This window comes from Xenopus laevis, chromosome 6L (genome assembly GCF_017654675.1).
Source record: "Xenopus laevis strain J_2021 chromosome 6L, Xenopus_laevis_v10.1, whole genome shotgun sequence".
In the NCBI taxonomy this organism is placed as follows: domain Eukaryota; kingdom Metazoa; phylum Chordata; class Amphibia; order Anura; family Pipidae; genus Xenopus; species Xenopus laevis.
Genome location: NC_054381.1, coordinates 133,028,948 through 133,052,530, shown reverse-complemented (window position 1 = coordinate 133,052,530; position 23,583 = coordinate 133,028,948). Strand labels below are relative to the sequence as shown.

Here is a 23,583-nt window from a genome sequence, read left to right as displayed (position 1 = left end):
TTCCACTTAAAGGGGTGGTTCACCTTCATGCTAACTGTTAATATGTTATAGAATGGCTAAGCAACTTTTCAATTGGTCTTCATTTTTGCTTTTTGATTTATTTGCCTTTTTCCTCTGACTCACTGACCTCATCTAAAAACAAATGCTCTGTAAGGCTACAAATGTATTGTTCTTGCTACTTTTCATTACTTATCTTTCTATTCAGGCCCTCTCCTATTCATATTCCAGTCTCTTATTCAAATCAATGCACGGTTGCTAGGATAATTTGTACCCTAGCAACCAGATTGTCAAAGACTGAAAACTGGAGAGCTGCGGGATAAAAAACTAAATAACTCAAAAACCACGTATAATAAAAAATTAAAACCAATAGCAAATGGTCTCAGAATATCACTCTCTACACCATTACTAAAAGTAAATTTAAAGGTGAGCAACCCCTTTAAATTGTCTCCCCTATGAGGGCGTTTTTGCATGTTTTGCACCCATGATGTGATGTGAGGTGTGAGTTTTCCAGAAACGAATGAAAACAAAGCGGCAATAAAAATACGAAACATTTATCAGTTCACAGAACCCCGATTCTTTATTTATCACAGCTTGCTCACAATGACATACAGGAAATAGCACTAATGAAGAGTAGAATATGCAGGCAGAAACTTCCATAGGTTAGGAACAACTTCAAAACTGGAACTAGGTTTACGTCTTGGTGACTTGATTAGGAATTCCGTACTTGGCACGTGCACCCTGTCTAATAATCCCTGTAGTTTTTACTAATTTAGATTTAGGTTTTTTTTTTTTGCTGAAGAAGGCTTAGAACTGTTGTCCATTTTTAACAACTCAAGAGTTCTCTTACAGACTCCATTATTAAGCCTACACATAATCCCTAGAGCACATTAACAGGAAACACAATGTTGTTTCCAGAGTAACAAATAGTAGCTATTGATGCAAATCTAAAGCCACTATATTTTTAAGACAAATTCTAATTGTCTGTTTTGTGTTCTGCATTCAGCATCCATCTTAATAACATATAAATCCACACTTAGAAAGCTCTAGAGCCGGGATAGACTGTCTAGAGTTCCACAGTTTGGCTATACCTGCTTCGGAGACCTGACAAACTAGGGCAAATACATTATCGTGACGCTAGATTATTTTTGTTCTGCGGACACCAACGAATATTTGCAGTAATTCAGATAGAAAGAAGTGTTTAACAAAGTGTGAAGCTTACAAAAAATCGTTATTATGGCGAGTTAATGGCAGGCATCCCTCCTATTAAATTCCATCAGGCTGCTACGTTGTGTTCTGAATGCAAAAAAAGGTGGCAGGGAATGAGATTAGACATGGGCATTTTGGGAAGATTCGGCAAATTCATCGAAGAGTTAAAAGACAACACCAAAAGCCTGTTACAGGACATGTAAGATTATGAAATAACTTGCATAATGCAATACTTGTATTTTTTAACAAAAATGTAAATATTTACAAAAAAAGACCCAAATTTATTTATTTTTTTTAAACATCAAGCAAATCATTCTGCAAAGAGACCGCAATTTTTTTTTTTTTTTTTTTTTTTATTTTATGAGTTCTTGTAATTTTTTTTTTGTTTCTTTTTTTTTTTGATGTCATACATTTTTCCATACTGATATCGCATGATCCGTAATTATATAGGCAAGGAAGTTACTAACGGTGGTATAGTTTTCAGCCGGAAAGTTCTAGTTGTTCCTTGTTTCTGCGCACTTCGGCGGCATGCCTCTCCTGGGGGGAGAAATAAGTTAGAGTAATAATGTTAGAAAAACTCTATACCATACATAGTCAAAAATATCTTCATGCCAAAGACTGGATGCTTGTTTTTCATAAAAATTAAATGCTTTAGGCTGAATTTATTAATGTGGTTAAATAACAACATTCATTTCCAGCTCATTTTATGGTTTAAATACACACAAACTATAATTTTTCTCAGTTGGCTGCATAAAAAACCAAACACACAGATCTTGATGGATTTTTCCTTGCAGGTGATGGGCCAAATTTGAAAGTTCTGAATGTTCGACCATGGCTCCCTTATCAAATGACACAAGGAAGGGCCCTACTGAATGTAGAGTGTTCATCCACCGACCATGTACAGAGGACTATGTTGTCCCCAAGCAATAACATCTTTACCAGTCTCACAAATTTTATTCTTAAACCAACAAGTGTATTTTTAGCTGTAATATTGGTGTTGAGGCAGCCATCTCAGTGCATTGTGCCTGATTCTGAGCTTTAAAAAGGAACCAGCATTTCAGGATGGAACTGCTTTCAAACAGCTATTGCTTCTCCCCAATACTTCAATACGATCCAAGTTGTGCTAAACCTAGTCGTAGACATGAGAATAGCACCCAAGAAGGATCGAGGGGTTTTCCTGCTTGGGTGCTTTTCTCATGTTTCATGTCTAGGCACTTTTCGCAATGCAAACAAATCCTTTCGCAGAGCTAGCTGCAGTGTAGCAGTAAAGAGTAGGAGCAGTAGGAGTAGTAGGAATAATAGCAGAAGTCACATGGTTGGGGGCACTTGGGAAATGGATATCATGTCAGGACAGTGAGGTTGTGGAATGCACTGCCGGGTGATGTTGTGATGGCTGATTCAGTTAATGCCTTTAAGAATGGCTTGGATGATTTTTTGGACAGACATAATATCAAAGGCTATTGTGATACTAAGCTCTATAGTTAGTATAGGTATGGGTATTTAGAATTTAATTAAAAGTAGGGATGGGTGTATGTATGGATGCTGGGTTTTCATTTGGAGGGGTTGAACTTTATGGACTTTGTCTTTTTTCAACCCAATTTAACTATGTAACTATGGAACTATGTCTAGCCCCATGCTAAATTTCAAAATTAAATATAAAAAAATCTGTTTGCTCTTTTAAAAAACAGATTTCAGTGCAGAATTATGCTGGAGCAGCACTATTAACCGATGTGGTTTGAAAAAAAAAATAGGGATTGAGCCCATAAACCTTGGACATTTGAATTTATGGATTTATTCCTGTTAACAACAATGTTTTAAGCCTCCAAGCCATATATTTTTGTGTTATGTAAATGGACTCTTTTTTTGTGTGTACACAAATAGGATAATGAAAGCATAATTTTCAGCCTTAAAGGGTTATGATACTATTATTGACTATATATACTTCTAAATTTGCAGGTTGGTTGCTAAGAACCAAGGTAGAATATTGTACAAGTATAGGATCCATTATCTGGAATCTTGTTTTCCAGAAAGCTCTTAAATACTGAAAGGTTGTCTCCCATAGACTCCATTTTAATCAAATAATTCAAAATATTAAAACATATTTCCTTTTTCTCTGTACTTGATTTCGACTAAGATATAGTTATTCCTTATTGGAAAAAACAATTCAATTAGGTTTGTTTAATGCTTAAATGATTTTTTAGCAGACTTTGGGTATGGAGATCCAAATTATGGAAAAATCTCTGATCAGGGAAAGCCAAGGACCCGAGCATTCTGGATAACAGGTCCCATACCTGTATAGGTCATCATATGATGGGGTAGCTGTCCCCCACATGAATGATATCCTTCATTTAAAAATACTCACCTTCTCCTTGAGGCGTTCCATGAGGGAAGCTAAATAGTATTCACGGTTTTCTTTGATCTGTTCCATTTTGAGTATGAGTTTCTCCTCTGCCATCCTGCTAAAGTTGTTATTCTCTTCCAGGGCCTTTTGGAGCACTTCTCTCTCATGCTCTCGCTTCTCTGCAAGTTGCTTCAGGATTTGGGCTTCCTGAGACTAGTAAATAGCAATCAAACATGCAGCAGATAAGGAAAAGTGGGGTGGATTTCAACACAATGGGTCTCCCACCCTTTCAAACTTCCAAAACACCCTTTTATTCAACTCCAGACCATTGTAGCTTTAGGACGGAGACACACGGTCAGATTTGGGGAGATTAGTCGTCCGGTGACAAATCTCTTCTTCTTCCGTGCGACTAATCTCCTCGAACTGCCTTCCCGCCGGCTAGAATGAAAATCGCCGGTGGGATGGCTTCAGAGGGCTTCGTTTTCCAAAGTCACCCGAAGTTTCCTCGTGAGGCAACTTCTGGCGACTTCGGAAAACAAAGCCCTCTGAGTGCCATCCCCCCGGGTATTTTCTTTCTAGCCTGCGGGAAGGCAGGGGGAAGGCAATCCGGTGAGATTTGTCGACTAATCTCTCCGAACCTGACCGTGTTTCTCTGCCCTTATATCTGGCCAATGAGTGTTTGCTACTTTACAGCAAAGTGGAAACTGAGGGAGGTGGGGGGCACAAAGACAAAACCTGTCACAAACCTGTCTTTTGGGCACAAACCCTACTATTAGAAATGGTTATGGGGTTCACCATTCTATGTATCAGTAATAAAACAACCATCACTTGCCAACATAAAATATGTGAACGCAACTGTGCATTAGAATTATACAATCAGTAAAGCTCCTTCTTCTCCTTAATTACCACTAATTAGATATCATTTTCTCCTGATGTTATAAAGAAGGCGCATAGGCAGAAATTATAATGTTCTACAGCTTAGGACTGTCAGTCACATATAGAACCATTAATAAACTCCTAGGGGGTTATTTATCTCAATATTTTCTGTTACAAACTCTGATCAAATCCGCTCTGGTTTATTGGGCTTATTCATTCTTACATTTTCCCGGAAAATTGCGGGAACCCCTCCCCCCCAGATTTTCATGGTTTTTTTTTGAATTTTTCATCCAAAAACTCAGAAAACAAAACTTTGGGTTATTGCACCAAACCCAGCGCACATAAAAAAATCATTGGGACTTCTCCCATTGACTTATATGCAACCTCGACAGGTCTGAGATGCCGGATTTTCAGATTCTGACTTTTCCATCATCTGGGTTTAATAAATTCCGAAAAATGTGTGATTTTTTAAAAATTCGATTTTATAAAAAGAAAAATCAGGATTTTATTGTGATTTTTGCATTTGGAGTTTAGTAAATAACCCCCCTATTGTTTGTTTTATAGCACAGTCTGAAACGAGGGTGAACCCCTTTAGTTTTACCTCCTTTGTTGTATAGATGCCAGGCTAATTATCTGACATCCTACATTTTATATATATATATATAAATATATATATATATACAATATTGTATCTAAGCTTCTCTATATGAAATCCAGACCACCAACGCTGAGTATTAGCAGAATACAGCTGTCTTTTATGTTTAGTACTAAATGACTTTATTCTTCATGTAAGGGTGACTGAAAAACTTTACTAATGTGACCCTAGCAGGAATGATTATTGGGCAGATATGTTTCTGGTTAGAATTGCCCATAAGTCACCAATACCCAGAAGCCTCTACAAAAGGTTCACTTTGGGTGCTGCAGTAGCTTAATGATAAACTGAAGAGCAATCTGCACCTCAAGTAGAAAGTTAAAAATCCAATTATTATTGTAGGCTATAAAAATCATTTGGACAAATAAACACATATCTGTCCTTAGTAGAAGTAGCTTGATGGGCTAAGTAAAGGCAAAATATTTTCACATTGCCGATGAGCCAATAATACTCAGAATCCACTAGAAACACCTAATAGTTTTCCTATGATGAATCCTAGGTCACAGGGCCAAGTAAACTGATGGCGGTCTACACATTATCAATATACCTTTCGTCTGTCCTCTGCTGCCTCCAGCTTGGCCTGAATCTCTCCTAGAGAAACGTCCTTCTTCTTTGGGGAGGCAAGGGTTCGGGGCGCTTCAGAGACCGGGGATGGCGGCTTCAAAATCAGTTCAAAAGCCTGGCCAGACGCACGCTTGTTAAGCTGTTTAATTTCCATGTCTGAAACATACACATGAAGCATAAGCTGAATAAAAGAGAGGAACAAGAGTTCTGATTTTGCAGCTCCTGCTCAACAAGAGCCAATGTCAATTGCACATCACTGGTACTGAGATTTTTGTATTTAAATAAACGAATAGGACACATAATATCATGAAATCTATGCAGCGATGCAGCTATATTAAAATGCAAATTGAATAAAAGCATTAGTACAAAACAATGAAACAACTTTACACCTTTAAATGGTTATTCAACAAACAGAATGTCTGTAATCATTGCTCACAACTCCAGTTGCATATTAAACAGCGACACAACCTGTCAACCTTAATTTTCCATTTGTATTTGATGGAAATGCCAAGGTATTTTTATTTTACATTTCCTTTGTTTTCTCTAGGCTAGAGATGTTATTGACTCAGCTTACAGTTTTACAACATGCTGGGCCAAATCAGGAAAATCTGTTCAGCCATGGATCTGATCATAATGGGGGCCTACAGAGACCTGTCGGGAGAGGACCACATGAATGTATTGATGCAGTTCTGTTTGATGGGATTCTCATTACTGACTGATAGATATCTCTAGTTTTGATATCTCTAGGAACAAATGTTATTGTAATATGACCCCAGCAGGTGCACGGCCTGTCTCCTGTAACTGTGAATGTCTGTAGGCACCACAGGTCTGATAATATGCAATGCCAGATATCAGGTTATCATACTCAGAGCAGACTCAGCTCTTACAATGGGACAAAGTAATAACAAACAGACACAGATTTGTAATTGTCTATAACAAACACTGTCACCAATATTGTAATATGTTGAAATATAGTTATTATCTTCCTTCTGAACCCATTCTGGGTGATATGGGAGTATCGGAGCCTTCTAAATACCATCTTAATGATATGGGAGTATCAGAGCCCTTGAATCAGAAATGCTCTCAATACCACATAGCTGATATGGAATTGGGATATTTATATTTATTTAAGCCCTGGAGCAGGGAACAGAATGCCTGATCATAAAGGAACATGCTTAAAGGAAAAACAAAAACCCTTACTAAAAAAAACCCTACCCTACATAGACCCCCCTCCCCCCAGCCTAGCTGCCCTCTGGGCAAATACCCCTCCGTGCAGATTCTGTCCAGCGGAGTTCACAGGTGTCATCTTCTGTCGCTTCCGTAAACTTCGGAATAAGACCAGCGCTTCTGCAATTTTCATGAGTTTCGGCGCATGCACAGTTGTCGCAAACCAGAAGATTGCTCCAACTGCACACGCACCGATTCAACGGTCTCATTCCGAAGAAGATGGCGCCCATGAACTCTGCTGGACAGAACCTGCACAGAGGGGTAAGTAAAGAGTTAGGGGCATTTGCCCAGGGGCTGCGAGGCTGGGGGGAGGGATCTATGTAGGGTAGGGGGTAGGTTTTTTTTTTAAAAATTAAGGGTTTGTTTCTCTTCGCTTCGGTAATCTTCGGAATGAGACTGGCACTACATCAATTTTCACAAGTTTCGTTGCATGCACAGTTGTGCATGCGACAAAAGAAAATTGCAAATGCACCGCTTCGCTGGTCTCATTCCAAAGATTACCGAAGAGAAGAAGATGGTGTCCGTGAAATCCACTGGACAGAATCTGCGAGGCTGGGGGGAGGGATCTATGTAGGGTAGGGGCGTAGGTTTTTTTTTAAATTAAGGGTTTGTTTCTCCTTTAAGCAGAGCCATACACATTAGACCTTATTCAGAGAAGCCAAAAAAGGAAAGCTGGCCAATACCTGAGTTAAGTAATAGGTAATTGGTACAGGTATGCAATCCATTATCCAGAAACCCGGTATCCAGAAAGTTCCAGAATAAAAACTCCATTTAATAAAATAAATTCTCTCTAATAATATTACAGTTTTATTAAAACCAAAATAATTCTAGTTTTTGAGGGTATTTTTCAGTCAAAACTTAAATTTTTGGGTTAAAAAAAAATAAATTTGTGTTTAAAAAACAAAAAACTTTATTTTTCGAGATTTATTACACCCCAAAGCTAGAAATATCTTGAATCAAAAATACTCCAGCTAAAGCCTGTTGAGGTCATGTAGAAGTCAACGGCAGAGGACCCTTCAACCACTAGAGGATGTTTGTTTTTTTTGGCGAAAAACTCAAGTAATTTAAGCGTTTTGAGTTTTTCTTTAGGGAGAAAACTCAATTAACTGAGTTTTTCACCCCGAATTCACTGATTTGAGTTTTTTACATTCAAGTTTTTTCATGAATTAGAAAACATTCAAGTTGTGAGGTTATTCAAGGTATAAAAATCTCACAAACTCGACCTTTGAAAAATAACCCCCTGGAACAGTCCAGATCATAGACCCTTTACCGATTCTTTTTTGTAGTTAGAACTTTATTTTTTCAGTTGTTAATCGTCTGGGATTTCCTATTTTATTTTAAACAAGTAGGCTAAAAACTATTATGATGTCTTATTAACTATATGAAAATATTTATATAATAGAAATTATTTTACATTAGAAGGTAATAAACCCATGTTTCCCTTTTACACAATACAGCTATATCCAAGTAATAGCGTGCGGCCGAACTGTATCCAGAGTGAATGTAGCCAAGCATTTTCCCTGAGGAAGCTGCAGTAAATGGAAGGTCTGGTCTCCTTATTAAACTTCTGCTCCTTGAATCAGATCACTGCATGATTATTTTCTGGAGAAGGCGAGGTTTTTGCTTCAGGCTTTTCATTAGAAGATGGAATTTAAATTAGCCAATTTTAATAATTTAATCCCAACCTAGACCAGTAGAACTCGAAGTAATAGGAAAAGACTTCAAATGCAGCAGTTTGGGCTTCGGTGAATGTACAAATGGAATAATAAATATGCTGAAACCAATGGGAGCTCTAGTTCACAGCAGCTTCAGGTATCTAAAACCCTTATTTAAGTATGGTATCTGCCTGTTGAAAGGGTCTACACACACCATCCAATTGCCATTATACAACTAAATGTAGAGTTTGATGGGAAAGGACTCATCACCCATCTTCTCAGTAATTTAATGATTTTTGCCCCCTACCCAGGGTCAGACTGGGCCAAGTGGCAACCCTATGGCCCCACCAGCCTAGACCCGCTATTGATGCTGCCCCCCGACCTCCCTCCAAGCCCCTAGTAGTGGCCACAAGCAGGAAAAAGGGTAGGTGCTGGGGGGCGGAGGATGGTTGCGGCTGGGGCAGGGCCTGAGGTGTCTAACGTGTCCCCTGGGGTGGGGTGCCTGGGGGGTGAGAGCCCCAAAGCAGCAGCCCCGGTGGGCCCCGGGCCCCCCAGTGTGACCCATCCCTCTTAGTTTTCATTCTATATGCACAGATTTGGTGTCTGAGCCGTAGCCAAAGAGATGCTCCCTTTCTTAAGCTGTTTAAGTAGTCTCTGTGATGTCACATTGATTTGGGTAAAATTGTATCTCACAACTATACCAACAAAGAAGCACAATGTCCAAATGAATTGAAATCGCTTACCATCATACGTATATGCGGTGATATTACGGGGCTCAGGGTAAAAACATGAACAGATCAGAGACAGCATGGACAGCTCCTTCATCTTTTCCTTGTAGGCTGAAATAGACAAAGATTATAAACTATGACTTCATAATGTATGCTTTGTTTAAGGACCAATATATGTACACAATCACTGATGTAACATTAAATGTAATATATTGACTTTTCTGGAACATAATATACAAAAGTATTTTATACTTTCATAAGAGTAGTGATAGCAAGCAGCTATTTGTGTGTCATTTTAAATAGCAGCATGTCCTAGTATTTCACAATAACACAAGCAGAGAACAGTAATCAAGGCTTGTCGTCATACAACGAGGGGTGACAGATGGTGTTTAGACGGTGATCACACTGATATGATGGATCTACATACAGACTGATACCATAGCATTATCCAAGAAATAAACAAAAATGCATATAGAAATAGCAAAATTATGGTGTTGAAATGTTGGCAGAATTCATCCTCATTTTGGATTGTTTTCAAAACGCATATTGTTACCTAATATGGTAGGGGAAAAAAATTAAAAAACCTTTGGCCTCTTCATGAGTCTTGGGTGGTTTTCTAGTACTTGGCAAATGGTTGCGTCAGTGGTTTACGTAATATCACAGAGCTTGTAGTGGTGTAAAGGGGTTAATGTGGCACAGATAATATCTTCGTACGATATTCGGTGATTGTATGGTGGGGAAAGAGCTGACCGATATCGGCAGAAGACTTAGATATCGGTCGGCGCGTCGATCGGGGTGGACGGAAAATATAAATCGGGTGCCTTTGAAGGCACCCAAACATCGGCCATTGTAAAGCTGGCCATACACAAAGAGATCCGCTCGTCTGGTGACATCGCCAAACGAGCGGATCTTTCCCCGATATGCCCACTAACAGCAGGGCTATATCGGGGTAATCCAAACATTCGGCCCTAGGGCCAAATGATCGGATTACAATGGGAGCAATGGGCTCCGACGGATCAGTCGCGGGAATAATTCAACCTTCCCGATACACGGGCAGATTAGCTGCCAAATTGGTCTAAAGGACCGATATCGGCAGCTTTATCTGCCTGTGTATGGCCACCATTAGTGCTGAATCATCAGGTACAGGTAGGATTCTTTTACCTGTATATGACGATTCAGCTCTACACGTGTGTGTTGAAACAATCTTTTTTTGGAAAAATCTTTTCCAAGAAAGATCGTAATTGTTACGTCTATGGCCACCTTTAGACTAAGCAAATATCTGACTGGCTGTTTTTTGTTACTGGACAAGGATCAACTTTTGCCACCATTCTTACATATCTCCTAGTATCTTGTACTGGGGGCCATACAGATCCATTGGAAAGCCACATTGGGTCTGTGGGCCTCAAATTGGGTAGCCCTGCCCTAGGGCTGGATTTGTTTTGCATACTGGGGGTTTACCTTCTAAAGATGCAACAAAGGGGCAGTTTTATGGCTGATTTATGATGATGGATTTTTCTATCCTGGATTTCCCTTTCAATACTGTTATTTAATCTTACAGGGGTCAAATGATTGTCATGATGGGAACATCCTTTAGCTTCTGTCGAGGACATTTTATGCTTTGAAGGTGCTAACAAAAAAACCCAGTCTGGTGCAGGTCAGTATTTTTTTATGGTATAAACCTCATAGCAGGTTAATCCTAATATAAATTCAAATGCGAAGACCCATACTTCGGGGCATATGTATATTAAGATGGCCATAGATGTAAAGATTTTTAAAAGATCTGATCGTCATCATCGATCATACAAATTGTCATTTAACTAAAAAGACCATTTGCTAGGAAAACAAAGGGTAGCTGCCTGCTTGGCTCTGCAAACATAGATAGATTGCACTGGGATCGATAAAGATTTTTTAACCTGGCAATTTTCTGACAGATGTCGGACGAAAAATCGTAAGATGTACGTTTGTTTGAATCCCACTAACTTCATGATAATTTCTAAGGATTGGTCGGACTTCGCTAAAACCGGTCGTTCGGCAAGAGAAATCTTTGTGTCTATGGGGAGCTTTAGACTTGTCCCTCCTGACATGAGCTCAGTGAGCCTTGAGATAGAATGCAATGTGTGGTATGTAGTAACTAGTGATAAGCTGGGTGTATGTGCAATGAGCCGACAAAACTGGGGCAAAAAAGAGTTGTTACTGGCATGGGCACCACTTGACAAATGTTGATGCAATGGATGTGTTTTATCTTCCAGTTGCCCTTTCAATACTTTACCAAAGTCTGAGCTGCAAATAGAAATAAATTGCAAATCTACAGAGATATCACTACTGGCATGCCATATGCGTGTGCTGGCACAATGCAATTGCTGTGCTTTCACAATTTTAGACTGCTGGGAACAGTTCCAGTCCTTTGAAAAGTAATTATGATGATAAAAAAAACAATGCAAATATAAATACAACCCTAGCTATACAGTTTACTTATAAAACATTCGAGTTTAAAGAGGCTACCAACACAATGATTTCTATAAGAGAACTTATGATTATACATGAATATATACACGTTGGCCTCATTTGGGGGAGGCTAAATCTCCTTCAAAAATGATAATTTTCTATCATGGCATAACGCAGTTTCCCTTCAAACTGTACAACAAGTTCCCAGCCCCCATGCACATAAATTAATTGTTAAGCTAAGTGTTAAAAACACTATGTGAAAATGCTAAAATAACACTAGCTTGAGAATCGACATAAGAGAGTGTGATTCTGACTTTCCTGTGGGGATTTCCATGTCTAAACAGCAGAACTTTGTCGCTGGAGAATCTCCTTTCTATGCCGCAGGAGCACCAGGCCAGGCAGTGGAAGAGTTATTCTGATGGACTCATTTGTGCTGACTATATTCAACTGACTGCGTGCAAAATATACTAAAAATATGCTCTGAAGGGACCCGTGAGAATATAAGGTAAAAAATGCAATTAACATTTACTGACTGTAATTCTATCTTAAAGGAGAACTAAAGCTCATTGAAGAATTAGGCTTAAAGTGTTATGTTTTGTTAATAATGCTGCTCCAGCAGAATTCTGCACTGAAATCCATTTCTTAAAAGAGCAAACAGATTTTTTTATATTCAATTTTGAAATCTGACATGGGGCTAGACATTTTGTCAATTTCCCAGCTGCCCCAAGTCATGTGACTTGTGCCTGCACTTTAGGAGAGAAATGCTTTCTGTCAGGCTGCTGTTTTTCCTTCTCAATGTAACTGAATGTGTCTCAGTGGGACATGGGTTTTTACTATTGAGTGTTGTTCTTAGATCTACCAGGCAGCTGTTATCTTGTGTTAGGGAGCTGTTATCTGGTTACCTTCCCATTGTTCTTTTGTTTGGCTGCTGGGGGGAAAAAGGGAGGGGGGTGATATCACTCCAACTTGCAGTACAGCAGTAAAGAGTGATTGAAGTTTATCAGAGCACAAGTCACATGACCTGGGGCAGCTGGGAAATTGACAATATGTCTAGCCCCATGTCAGATTTCAAAATTGAATTTAAAAAAATCTGTTTGCTCTTTTGAGAAATGGATTTCAGTGCAGAATTCTGCTGGAGCAGCATTATTAACTGATTAATTTTGAAAAAATTTTTTTCCTATGACAGTATCCCTTTAAGTTTACCAACAGCTGCTACTGAGCACGTGCAGAGTCCCTGAGACTCAAAAGATGGCATAACAAGATCCAAGATGGCGAGTCCCTGTAGACAATGTTGAAGTCATGGATCATTACTATTATAGGGCTGCTGTGACTATGTACTGTATGTTCACAGCATTTCAAATACTAGCAAATTTTAGGCTTTAGTTTTCCTTCGCCTCATTGTTCAGAAAAACATAGATACAGACATAATAACGAAGTATAACAAAGGCTGGTATGCCTGAAGTGATTGAATCATTTGGAAAGATTTTAATCACCATATTCATATTTTTTTAATCTGCAAACTGAGTTGAGCCACACAGAAAAAAACCCTGAATTTTTCGGGTTTTATGCCTGAAACGTTCAAATTATTAATGAAAAAATGTTTTAAAAATTTCGTCCCAAATGCATTGCAGACCAAGATATCTTCAAATTTGAAAAGGGACGTTTACCGGTGACTTCTACAGGACCCCGTCAGCTTGGAGATGGAATATTTTTGGATTGGGACTTTTAGCAGGCTTGGGGTATAATGAATCATGAAAAATTGAAGGAGTTTATTCCACTAAAAATTTTGGTTTTATACTTAATTTTTTTTTTTTTTGGTATTGGATTTTAATAAATAACCCCTAAAAGACACAAGATTGCCATCATTGTTGAAGGCACATTTGTTTATGTGGCCATGCATAAGGTTCATGCAAGTAATTATTGGAAATCAGCACTAAAACATTTAAGTCCTTCCCTATTAGGAATTTTTGCCTGAAATATTTCTCTGAGTTCGGCAGTTTGTGTACACGAACCCCCGTCGCTTCTACTAATTTATAATTACTCAGAGACAATGTCCCCTCTAGGGTGTGCACTCGGACCCACACACAACAAATTGTGGAGCGCACAAAGAATTTTGTGTGAAAACACAAAATTTTATATTAATTCTGACTTGAGCACACAGTTTTTTTAAAAACTGCACACAAAATAATTTTTTTGCACTCATAGCCGAGAAAGAGTTTGAGGGAACATTGCTCAGAGAATCTATTTTCAGTATGGCATACTGTGCACAACTGCGCAAGCAATCCCTCAGGTTAACCCAGATCTGTCACTTATAAAACTTCATGTTTTATAACATCTTGTACTGCAGAGTCTCATTATTTTCACAAAGTGCTCTCGGTGCTAGAACATGAATCTGATTATTCAGCCCTCATCAGCCGGTGAGAAACAGACTGAATTCAAGTGGGAGCTCCTCCTTGCAGCCGGAGAAATGCATTTAGTTTTAAACGCGGCCTATCAATAAATCAGAGGGAACCTGAAATGGAATTATTCGGCATTTAAGGTGACACAAGGCTGTGGGGAGGAACCAACAGAATGACGTATGGAATAGTCACTGCAATAGGCACAGAACTGACTGCAACTCATTACCATTTAGGAAGCTTTAGCTTCTCAGTTTTATTTAGTTTACAAATCTGTTTTTCATTGTCTGCTCCAATGACATCCTGCCACTATATATTTCCATTCATGTATTTCAGTGGGTCTTCAGATTGTACCTCCTAGTGGGCATATGCAGCCCTTTCCAGTCCAGATTCTTCTGCTGTTGATGTTGTTTTATTTGTGAATTGTCTTAAGGTGGCCATACATGGGCAGATTAAAGCTGCCTATATTGGTCCTTTAGACTGATTCAGCAATCTGCCCATGTGTGGGGGCTCCCGAAAGGTCCTCCCGATCGTTATAAGGCCAAAAATCGGTAAGATATTGATCGGTCAAGTTTGATTTTTTCTATGATCCAGGACAGCATCGGCCATTCGCAGCATTGTAATCCGAACGTCCGCCTTCATCCAATATCGCCCAGCCGTTAGTGGGCATATCATGTTAAGATCCGCTCGTTTGGCGACCTTGCAGATCTTATGGCCACCTTTAGACATTGGATCACCTACTTTATCTACAGATGCTGCCGTCCATCTAATTTCAGAAAGTACCCATTTAGCATAGGTGAAGGTTATGTGTATATAGTTGTTAGATGTTGTCAGGAACGCTGTGGAGCACTTCTGCTCCCGTCCGCCGAGAATACAAGATGGTTGCCGCGTGGTTTCGGGCTCTGGAGCGTTCACGCCAGTGCGCAAACACGTGATTCACGATGCTGCGTTTTGGTGCCAAATTCAAAATAAAAGGAGGCCCAGGACGCCGGTTCAATGCCCGACTATAAGATTTGTTTCAAGCATTCCTGGGTGTTCCTAAATTTGTGTTTATTGCATTTCTGGACTTTTGACCCTGCCTGTATCTTGACTTTGCTAATTGTCTGCCTGCCTTCTGAACTCCTGCCTGGATTTGACAACGTTTGTTGATGAACCCTTGTCTGTTCCTGTAAACTTGGACTTCGGCCTAAAGCTTCCTCCTTGGTCCAGACTTCCCCCACTGGGAGCCGATAGGCCCCCTGACAGATATCTGCCATATTTATATCCATAACCAGATTCCTATCTCTACTGTAATCTTTTTGCAATATCATGGAAGCACTCCTTTCCCTGCCAATGCCTTACTCCTACACAATACCCTCAATCAGAACTGTTTATCATGTTCTAGGAAAAAAGCTGAAGCTCAAGACCTAGTACAGGTATGGATCCATTATCTGGAAACCCATTATCCAGAATACTCTGAATTACAGAAAGGCTGGCTCCCATAGACTTCATTATAATCAAATAATCCAGAATTTAAAAAAATTATTTCCTTTTTCTCTATAATGAATGTAATGAAACAGTAACTTGTACTTTATCCAAACTAAGATATAATTAATTCTTCTTAATTATTGGGTTTATTTAATGTATTCATGGTTTTCGAGTAGACAAGGCATGAAGATCCAAATTACTGAAAGATGACTCCCACAGACTCCATTTTAATCAAATAATTTGAATTTTTAAAAATGATTTCCCTTTGTCTCCCAGCTAAGATATAATTAATCATTATTGGATACAAAGCAACCCTATTACGTTTAATTAATGTTTACATGATTTTCTAGTAGATTTAAGGTATAAAGATCCAAATTACAGAAAGATCCCTAATCTGGACAACCCCAGGTACCGAGCATTCTGGTCCCATACCTGTACATGCATTAAAGCATTACAAAAAAAAGCCATAAGGACAAATAAACAATCCATTTAGGGTGACCATGTAGCCTCTATTCCAGTGAAAGGATCCTGTCCATATACCGTGGCACTAACTGAAGAGAGGTATTACATATATAATTTTATTGTACCTTTTAAACATTTAGGCATTTATACCATTCTTAGAAATTATATGAGGCAATATCAAATGCAAGACTGCATAATGAAGGAAAATATAATTCTAAGCAATTGTCAATGTTCTTTAACAATTTTCCATTGAATTACTGCTTTCAAACACAATTGCATTTAAAACGCAATTAATTCATGAGTAATTAAACAGGGACATAATTCATGTATTTTGCAAAATTGCTTTTTTTTCATTATGCAAGCTAAAAAAAACTACGTGAGATTCCCCTTTAAAAATCTTTATCTGACACAGAGCCCATAGAGCATAATTATATAAGTATAATCTTGTCTTGATCATGACCAATAAGCTTCTCCTGCATTATGTGATAAGGAACTGGCACAAATCAATGGTCCCATTGGGGAGAAATTACCAGAATCTATAGGAGGTATTTCTGGTTTTTGGCCTACCGTCTGTTATTCCATGCTCCCATCATGCCTTGAGATTAAAAGTTGCCAATAGATGTTTGAAGTTCCAGTAACTAGGAACTGGTATTAAGGCTCATATTTATCATGGGTCAAATTTCAAATTTGAAAAACGTCGAAATTCGAATTCAAAAAGAGCAACCGAAATGAAGTTGAAGTTGGCTGAATAGGTCCGTTTTCAATCAAATAGGTCCGCATTCGCCCGAATTTGAATCCTACAAATCGAAGTAATAGAGCATTCGATTGAATTGAAGTTTTTCCAAAAAAACCCTTTGATTTTTCAAAGTCCACCAATTGACTCCAAATAGGTTCTAGGAGGTCCCCCATAGGCTAAAACAGCAATTTGGCAGATTTTAGATGGCGAATGGTCGAAGTAGATTTTTTTAAAGAGACAAAACATGAATTTGGACTATTCCCTAGTTGAAGCACACACAAAATATCTCAAAATTCAAATTTTTTGAATTCGAAAATTCACCCCGACCTTTGATAAATCTGCCACTAAATGTTACCATCACAGAGGGGAATGCTGTTGTGCAATACAAGAACAGCTGAATGGTGTAAAATACTGGGACAATGTAATAAAAAATGGAGAATGTGGACAAAAATGGAGAAAACCATTGCAAATCTTTATTCACCACTTTGTTTAAAAAAAATAGACACAAAAAAACAGCCAACACATAGTTGACAAAGCATGTTTTTATTCTAACCAGCTTTCTCTATCAGCTACCCCTGATGTTGCTTATTGCATCAGCTATATACTGTATACTGCACATTATCCTCTAGAGGGATACATTACCCTGAATCATGAAGTCCCTGCAGTCCCTACTACTTCTAAAAATGCATCACCAGATGTTTAAATATGGAGAATGTTGCTTACTTACACTGGCACAAGGTACAAACCACTGATCACTAGTTGAATATCTGGTTGAGCAAAACATACCCTTGTGCTACTCTAAGAAGTACAGGTATGGGACCTGTAATCCAGAATGCTCAGAACTTGGGGTTTTCCAGATAAGGGATCTTTACATAATTTGGATCTCCGTACCTCAAAGGGGTGGTTCTCATTTAAGTTACCTTTTAGTATGTTCATTCTAAGCAATTCATTATTTTTTTTATATAGTTTTTTAATGATTTGCCTTTTTCTTCTGACTCTTTCCAGCTTTCAAATGGGGGTCACTGACCCCATCTAAAAAAACAAATGGTTTGTAAGGTTACACATTGGTATTGTAATTACTACATTTTATAGCTTATATTTATATTCAGGCCCTCTCCTAATCATATTCCATATAATAAAATATTAAAACCAATAGCAAATTGTCTCAGAATATCACTGTCAACATCATGCTAAAAGTTAAATCAAAGGTGAACAACCCCTTTAAGTCTACTATAAAATCATGTAAACATTAAATAAACCCAATAGGCTAGTTTTCTTTCAAGGATGAATTATATCTTAGTTTGGATCAAGTACAAGGTACTGTTTTCTTATTACCGAGAAAAAGGAAATTTTTTTTAAATTTTGATTATTTGGATAAAGTATATGGGAGAAGGCCTTTCCATAATTCTAAGCTGTCTGGATAATGGGTTTCCACATGACGGATTCCATACCTGTACAATGATAAATGGTATTAAAATATAACAGAGACTCGGTGGCTATGTTTGTTCCCTGTGAATACTCTGGCCCCAAATCATTATGGCCTTTGGGAAGTTACAAATCAAGTTTGCTATTTAGACTTATCAAGCACCAGCTCATGTGTGGGCCAAAACAACCAGTGAAAGTCCAGATCACTTTTATTTTAGGCTGAAACAAGATTACTTAGGTGCAATATGCTTGGATAGTTGCTGGTTGACAAGTCAGTCTTATTATTGTATATTTGTGAAATAAAGGCCATCTATTAAACTGTACTATCGCTCTGCCATCAAGGCCATTGCTATTTGTGGAGTTGAGAGGTGCATAGGCAACTGGATACAGACAATGGTATAATGTGCTTCCAGTGAGTAAAAAAAATATATAAAAAGAAAGTAAGAAGGAGGAATAAAAAATACACAAGGGTTTTGGAAGGGAAATTACAATTGTTAAAGCTAGAAGCAGACTGACAGGCATGTTAGAGAAATGAAACACTCCAGTAAAGCATATATAGAAGAGCATGGCAATTTTACAGTCTTTCTACCTCCTACGGTCTGTACATTTACTTCAATGGCTACGGTGAAATCGGCTATTTATAAGCATTATTTATGGGATTATTACATTTCAAGTAAAATCTTGTATGTTTCGCCGGAATGGTTTTATATTTCAGTTCATGATTTTAAGATCTTCGGTGATAACAACATTTTTCACAAATACCAACCTATTGTTTAACTTTTGTTTGTATATAATGTCACAGCTACACCCATAAATACTAATAAGTCAATGCTTGCACCTGCTCAGCTTTCTACATAAATGTGGTCTGTGCACAGCATCCTAGCGTGCAAGGGTGATCTGTACTTAATTGGGTTATCAACTACAGGGCTCCTGGTCCTCCTTGTGCCTGTAGAGCCTTGCACCTGATGAATGTTCCTCAAGTGGACCCCAGCAGCTTGCTATTGGCGGAAGCAATTTAATTGCATGATGGGGAAAAAAAGTATATTATGTGCAGAAAAACATGGTTATTGTACTCTCCACTTTGCCCATCATAGCAAAAACGTTACCATTTCTAGATAGCGTATATGTATTTGGAAATTCCTGTAGTGACATGAATATGTTTGAATAAATCTCCTGCGAACAATAGAGTGGGTGGGGCTTTGTTTAGAGATGGATAAAAGATGGCTGAGTACACTGCTGTGCAAACTAGTCATTAAGACCTAAATCATGTACAATAAATGAGTCATTTCTGTTTTTGGTGTCACTAGTGCACCATAGTCACCAAGTGCTTTTCCAAATTTGGCCACTCGAGGGGCCACATTGGGCTTGTTTAATTGCTCAGCAAATAGGCTTCTGTAGGCCTGTTAAAATAGGGCCAAAGCCCCAACATGGTCCTTATCTATACCTGACTTGTCTCAGTCAGATATCAAATAGAAGACCACCGTTTTTTTTCCTATATGTGGGCCAATAGGCTGCCAAACTTTGGGCTCCCCATAATTTATATTAAGTGTGGCGATTTCATATACAAGCTATGACTCAATAATTGACAGCTGACGTGGGATGGAAGAGTTGTACTTCATCTACTAAAGGGCCATCTTTTCTTTTTCATCACCATATGTTCCTATTATACTTGCTCTCCAACACACCAATTGTACCTGCTAGCCAACAGCCCCGATCTGTTATTCCAGCTGCCCCTATAGGCATATATTACCGATTTTTCTGTTAAAACCCAATCTACACAAGATACAGTATTTTATGTGTGAATACTGGGAATACAATTCACAACAAATAGAGGTAGAAAAGTTTTTTTTTCGTGTTCCAGGACATGCAGTGAATCACATTTTTGGTAGGCCATCTACCGATATATATATATATATATATATATATATATATATATATATATATATATATTTATATATCTTTTCTAAAAAATGATCCAAAAAGAGCAAAGGATATGAAGGATACTAGGTACAGCACACAGTGTACATAGAACAATAGAATTCTTTTTTCTATACACGAGGGCATGGAAACGCCCACATCCTATTGGATTATGGGGCAGGGGCAACTCTCATATTGTTACCGAAACATATTATTATTATTTAAGTATATAATTGTAATATAAATGAGTAAAATATGATTGTAGCAAATGTATTTAAGTGTTTGGATGCCACAGATCTCTTTATAAAGTGGGATTACATGTCTATCATTTTAATATATGCTGTCAGATCCTTTTGTGTGCTCAGGAAATGTCATTCTGAAGAGGAAGCTACCATATAATTTTTTTAACCCAATAAGGCAAAATATTAGTACAGAACAGCACTGCTAATATTATAATTAGTAACGGTGAATGCCTGTGCCATTTGGTTGTCATGTAAGGGTAATAATGCAAAGGAATTGTCTTTTCACTAAACCATTAAATTCTATAGAACAGAAAAAAGAAATGAGATATTCTAATTACAGTGGTATTCCCTGCAGTAGTATAAGCTGCTACATAAATGCATTTTTTTTTTAGAATTCAAGGCGTATTAATCAAGGAAAAGCTAATGTATTCAGCTATATCTCCTGCTATATAATGGTACAGAAAAAGGCAGCACCCTGCTGTCCTCTAAAGCTTTTCCGGTTTGGGCATTGTCTGCCAAGGCGTGGCACATCATGGCTTGCTTTAATCAAATCACGTGTGTCAGCAGCAACTGGGGAATTGTCTGTATACAGACGCTGTATAACAGCACAAAGGTGCAAAAGACTACTGTGGGGGAGGGGGGGTGCTGCCCAGGAACCAGCCTTTGAAAGGAAAGGGTTTTTCTGTAGTTAAAAAAACCCAACATTTTAATACAAGTATGCTCTGTGCTTATCCAAGAAAATGATGCTAAATCATAAACATGCATTTTTTATATGCAGGAATAGGTGGGTTCATCAGCAAACAAAGCATCTCAGAGGGGATCCCTTTAATCCAATAAGAGCAAAAAAAAAAATGGAAATGCAACTTTTGTCCATGGATATAAAACCATATGCTAATAATGCAAACTAGTGGTCATTTGCACATACGCCCGTCGCACGGGTGCAAATGGAGAGTCTCAATGAAATAATGAGTCTCAATGAAAGTTGTCAGGAATAAAATCGAATTAGCAGGAATAAAGTACCTGCTCAATAACTCCAAGTGACGAAACGACTTGATGAAATGTTCATCATGACACCTTTTTTGATTGAGCAAATGTGGAGCTGTCAGTCAAAGAATGGGGGACACTCATGCTCCCATGCAAAGCAATGGCCTTCTGCAGCCATCAGTCTACCTTTGGCTAGGAATTATCAATACTGATTATCAGATTGCTGCAATAGGGTGGGGATGCTATATTCAGCTCTGCGGGGCTGGCCATACTCCCACAGATTCAGTTTCCCTTAATATATACATATATATCAAATATATGTGTGTCACAAAGGCATTGCCCAGTGTTGGAAACTGATGCTTTTATAGGTTACCAAAGAGACTGTTAAGACACGATTGATATATGATCCTGCAAGATGAACCTAAAATACAGTTAATATTACGGTATATATTTCTCTTATGAAACAGGTATTGCTTTTCCTTGTAGACTACAATCAGCTTGAAATTGCAGTCTGTTCTATGAACCGTTCCAAGCAAATGGGAGGATGCCATGGGTTTTAAACAATTACCCATTCTACTGCAATGAAAAAAGACTCACCTATACAAATAACTCTTGATTTGAAACCTCACCAGGGGTACTAGTTAAGAAAGAAATCTAAATTGCTGTGTTATGCATCCAAGCTAAAAAAAATCTAGAAATATTTAGAAAAATACATGTATTTGATTTAGGCACTGTATAGAACAGCCCAATAGCTATTTAAGTCCTTTCATACAACTAAATGTGTTTGCTTGTTTTTAATTAAAAATGAATATTCTAAATAAAAAAACGAGTTTGAATAAGCTTATTCATTACTATAAATGTGATAACAAAGGATGAGTTAAAGAGGAAGAAGTGAACTGATTTATCAGCAGGAGAAATAAATAGGGAATAAAACAAGATGTAATATGTGCATGAATACCCTCTGGGATGCGTCTAGTGCTGACATATACAGCCACTGTGCATAAGAGATTCTGAGATGACTGTGAACAAAAAATAGAAGGAAACAGGGTGGGGTCTGTCTGCATTGTGCTGTAGTGGGCTCCAGATAGCAGTGCAGGTATTACAAAAAATTAACACAATATAACATAGATCTGGCTCCTCACATCAGAAACATGTATGCCCAACAGCATAAGACAGCATATAAAAGTTTTTTTTTTAAATATTAATTTGATTGCAATTTAGGATGGAAAATCAATGCACTGGGCGTGCCCTGCTCATCCATACAAGGATTTTAGGGAAAGGTATAATAACATGATAAAGATGCAAATAATTAGACGCAGTTTTATACATTCACATACATTAGGATATTATGTATCATCAGTAAAAAAGGAGAAACATTATAATTAAATATAAGAGAATTGGAGATGATGAACTGGTTTACAGACATATGGTATAATCTGAAGAAATACCAGCACTGATTTCTGATTTGCAAGGCTGCATGTCTGATTTCTCCACACCAATGTAATAGAATAAATTCCTGCCAGGCATAAGACAAAGGAAGCCGTATCTGCAGAAGGAGATGAGTTTGTGGCTCTTACCTATTGCTGTTTTAGCCATGGTTCCCGGGGAAGAGATGCTCAGGAGCTGTGAATGCGAAGAAACCAGCTACAGCAGTGGAGAGGGAGAAAAGACTGAATAAGGCACTGAGTCAGCAGAGTGGGGCTGAGCAAAAGAAAGAGCAAGAGGCAGGAGCCCATGAATAATTAGCAGACCTTTGCTCAAGCAGATTGGCTCTGGCGGTCCCCTGATATGACTCATTTGAAGCTTCAATCTCTAAGCATTAAATATTGATCTACCAATAGGATTTTGAGATACTACTCAGCCATGCAGTTTAATTGGAAAGATTCTATAAGCAAAAACCCTCCCCCTTTTCTCACAATAGTACAGTCCATATGAGATGAAACACATCAAAATGATTTGGGCAATAGGAGAAGGGGGCTATGGGCAAGGCTACAATGTGGAGAAATGTTCAGTGCATTTCAGGGGATGCTGGAAGTTGCAGTTCAGAAGCAGCTATGTGCATCATAGGCCACCATTATGTTCTTTCACTGTGCTATTTATATTCTTACAGCATGCTATACTTGATTTATTTAATTGTCATCTATCTATCCATTATCTATATCTATTAATCTATTATCTATCTATCTATCTATCTATCTATCTATCATTTATCTATCTATCAATCATCTATAAATTATCTATCTGTCTATCATCTATCAAT

At 38.1% G+C, this 23,583-nt stretch overlaps 1 protein-coding gene across 1 annotated transcript; it reads right to left on the bottom strand.

Annotated features, from left to right (window-relative positions):
• Positions 1-554: 554 nt before the first annotated feature.
• stmn2.L (stathmin 2 L homeolog) lies at positions 555-22,967 on the bottom strand. The gene is given in 5 exon segments (NM_001094521.2): positions 555-1,743; positions 3,569-3,760; positions 5,623-5,795; positions 9,265-9,360; positions 22,901-22,967. Coding segments are annotated over 5 exon segments (537 nt in total). The 5' UTR covers positions 22,920-22,967; the 3' UTR covers positions 555-1,686.
• Between the last annotated feature and the right edge of the window lie 616 nt (positions 22,968-23,583).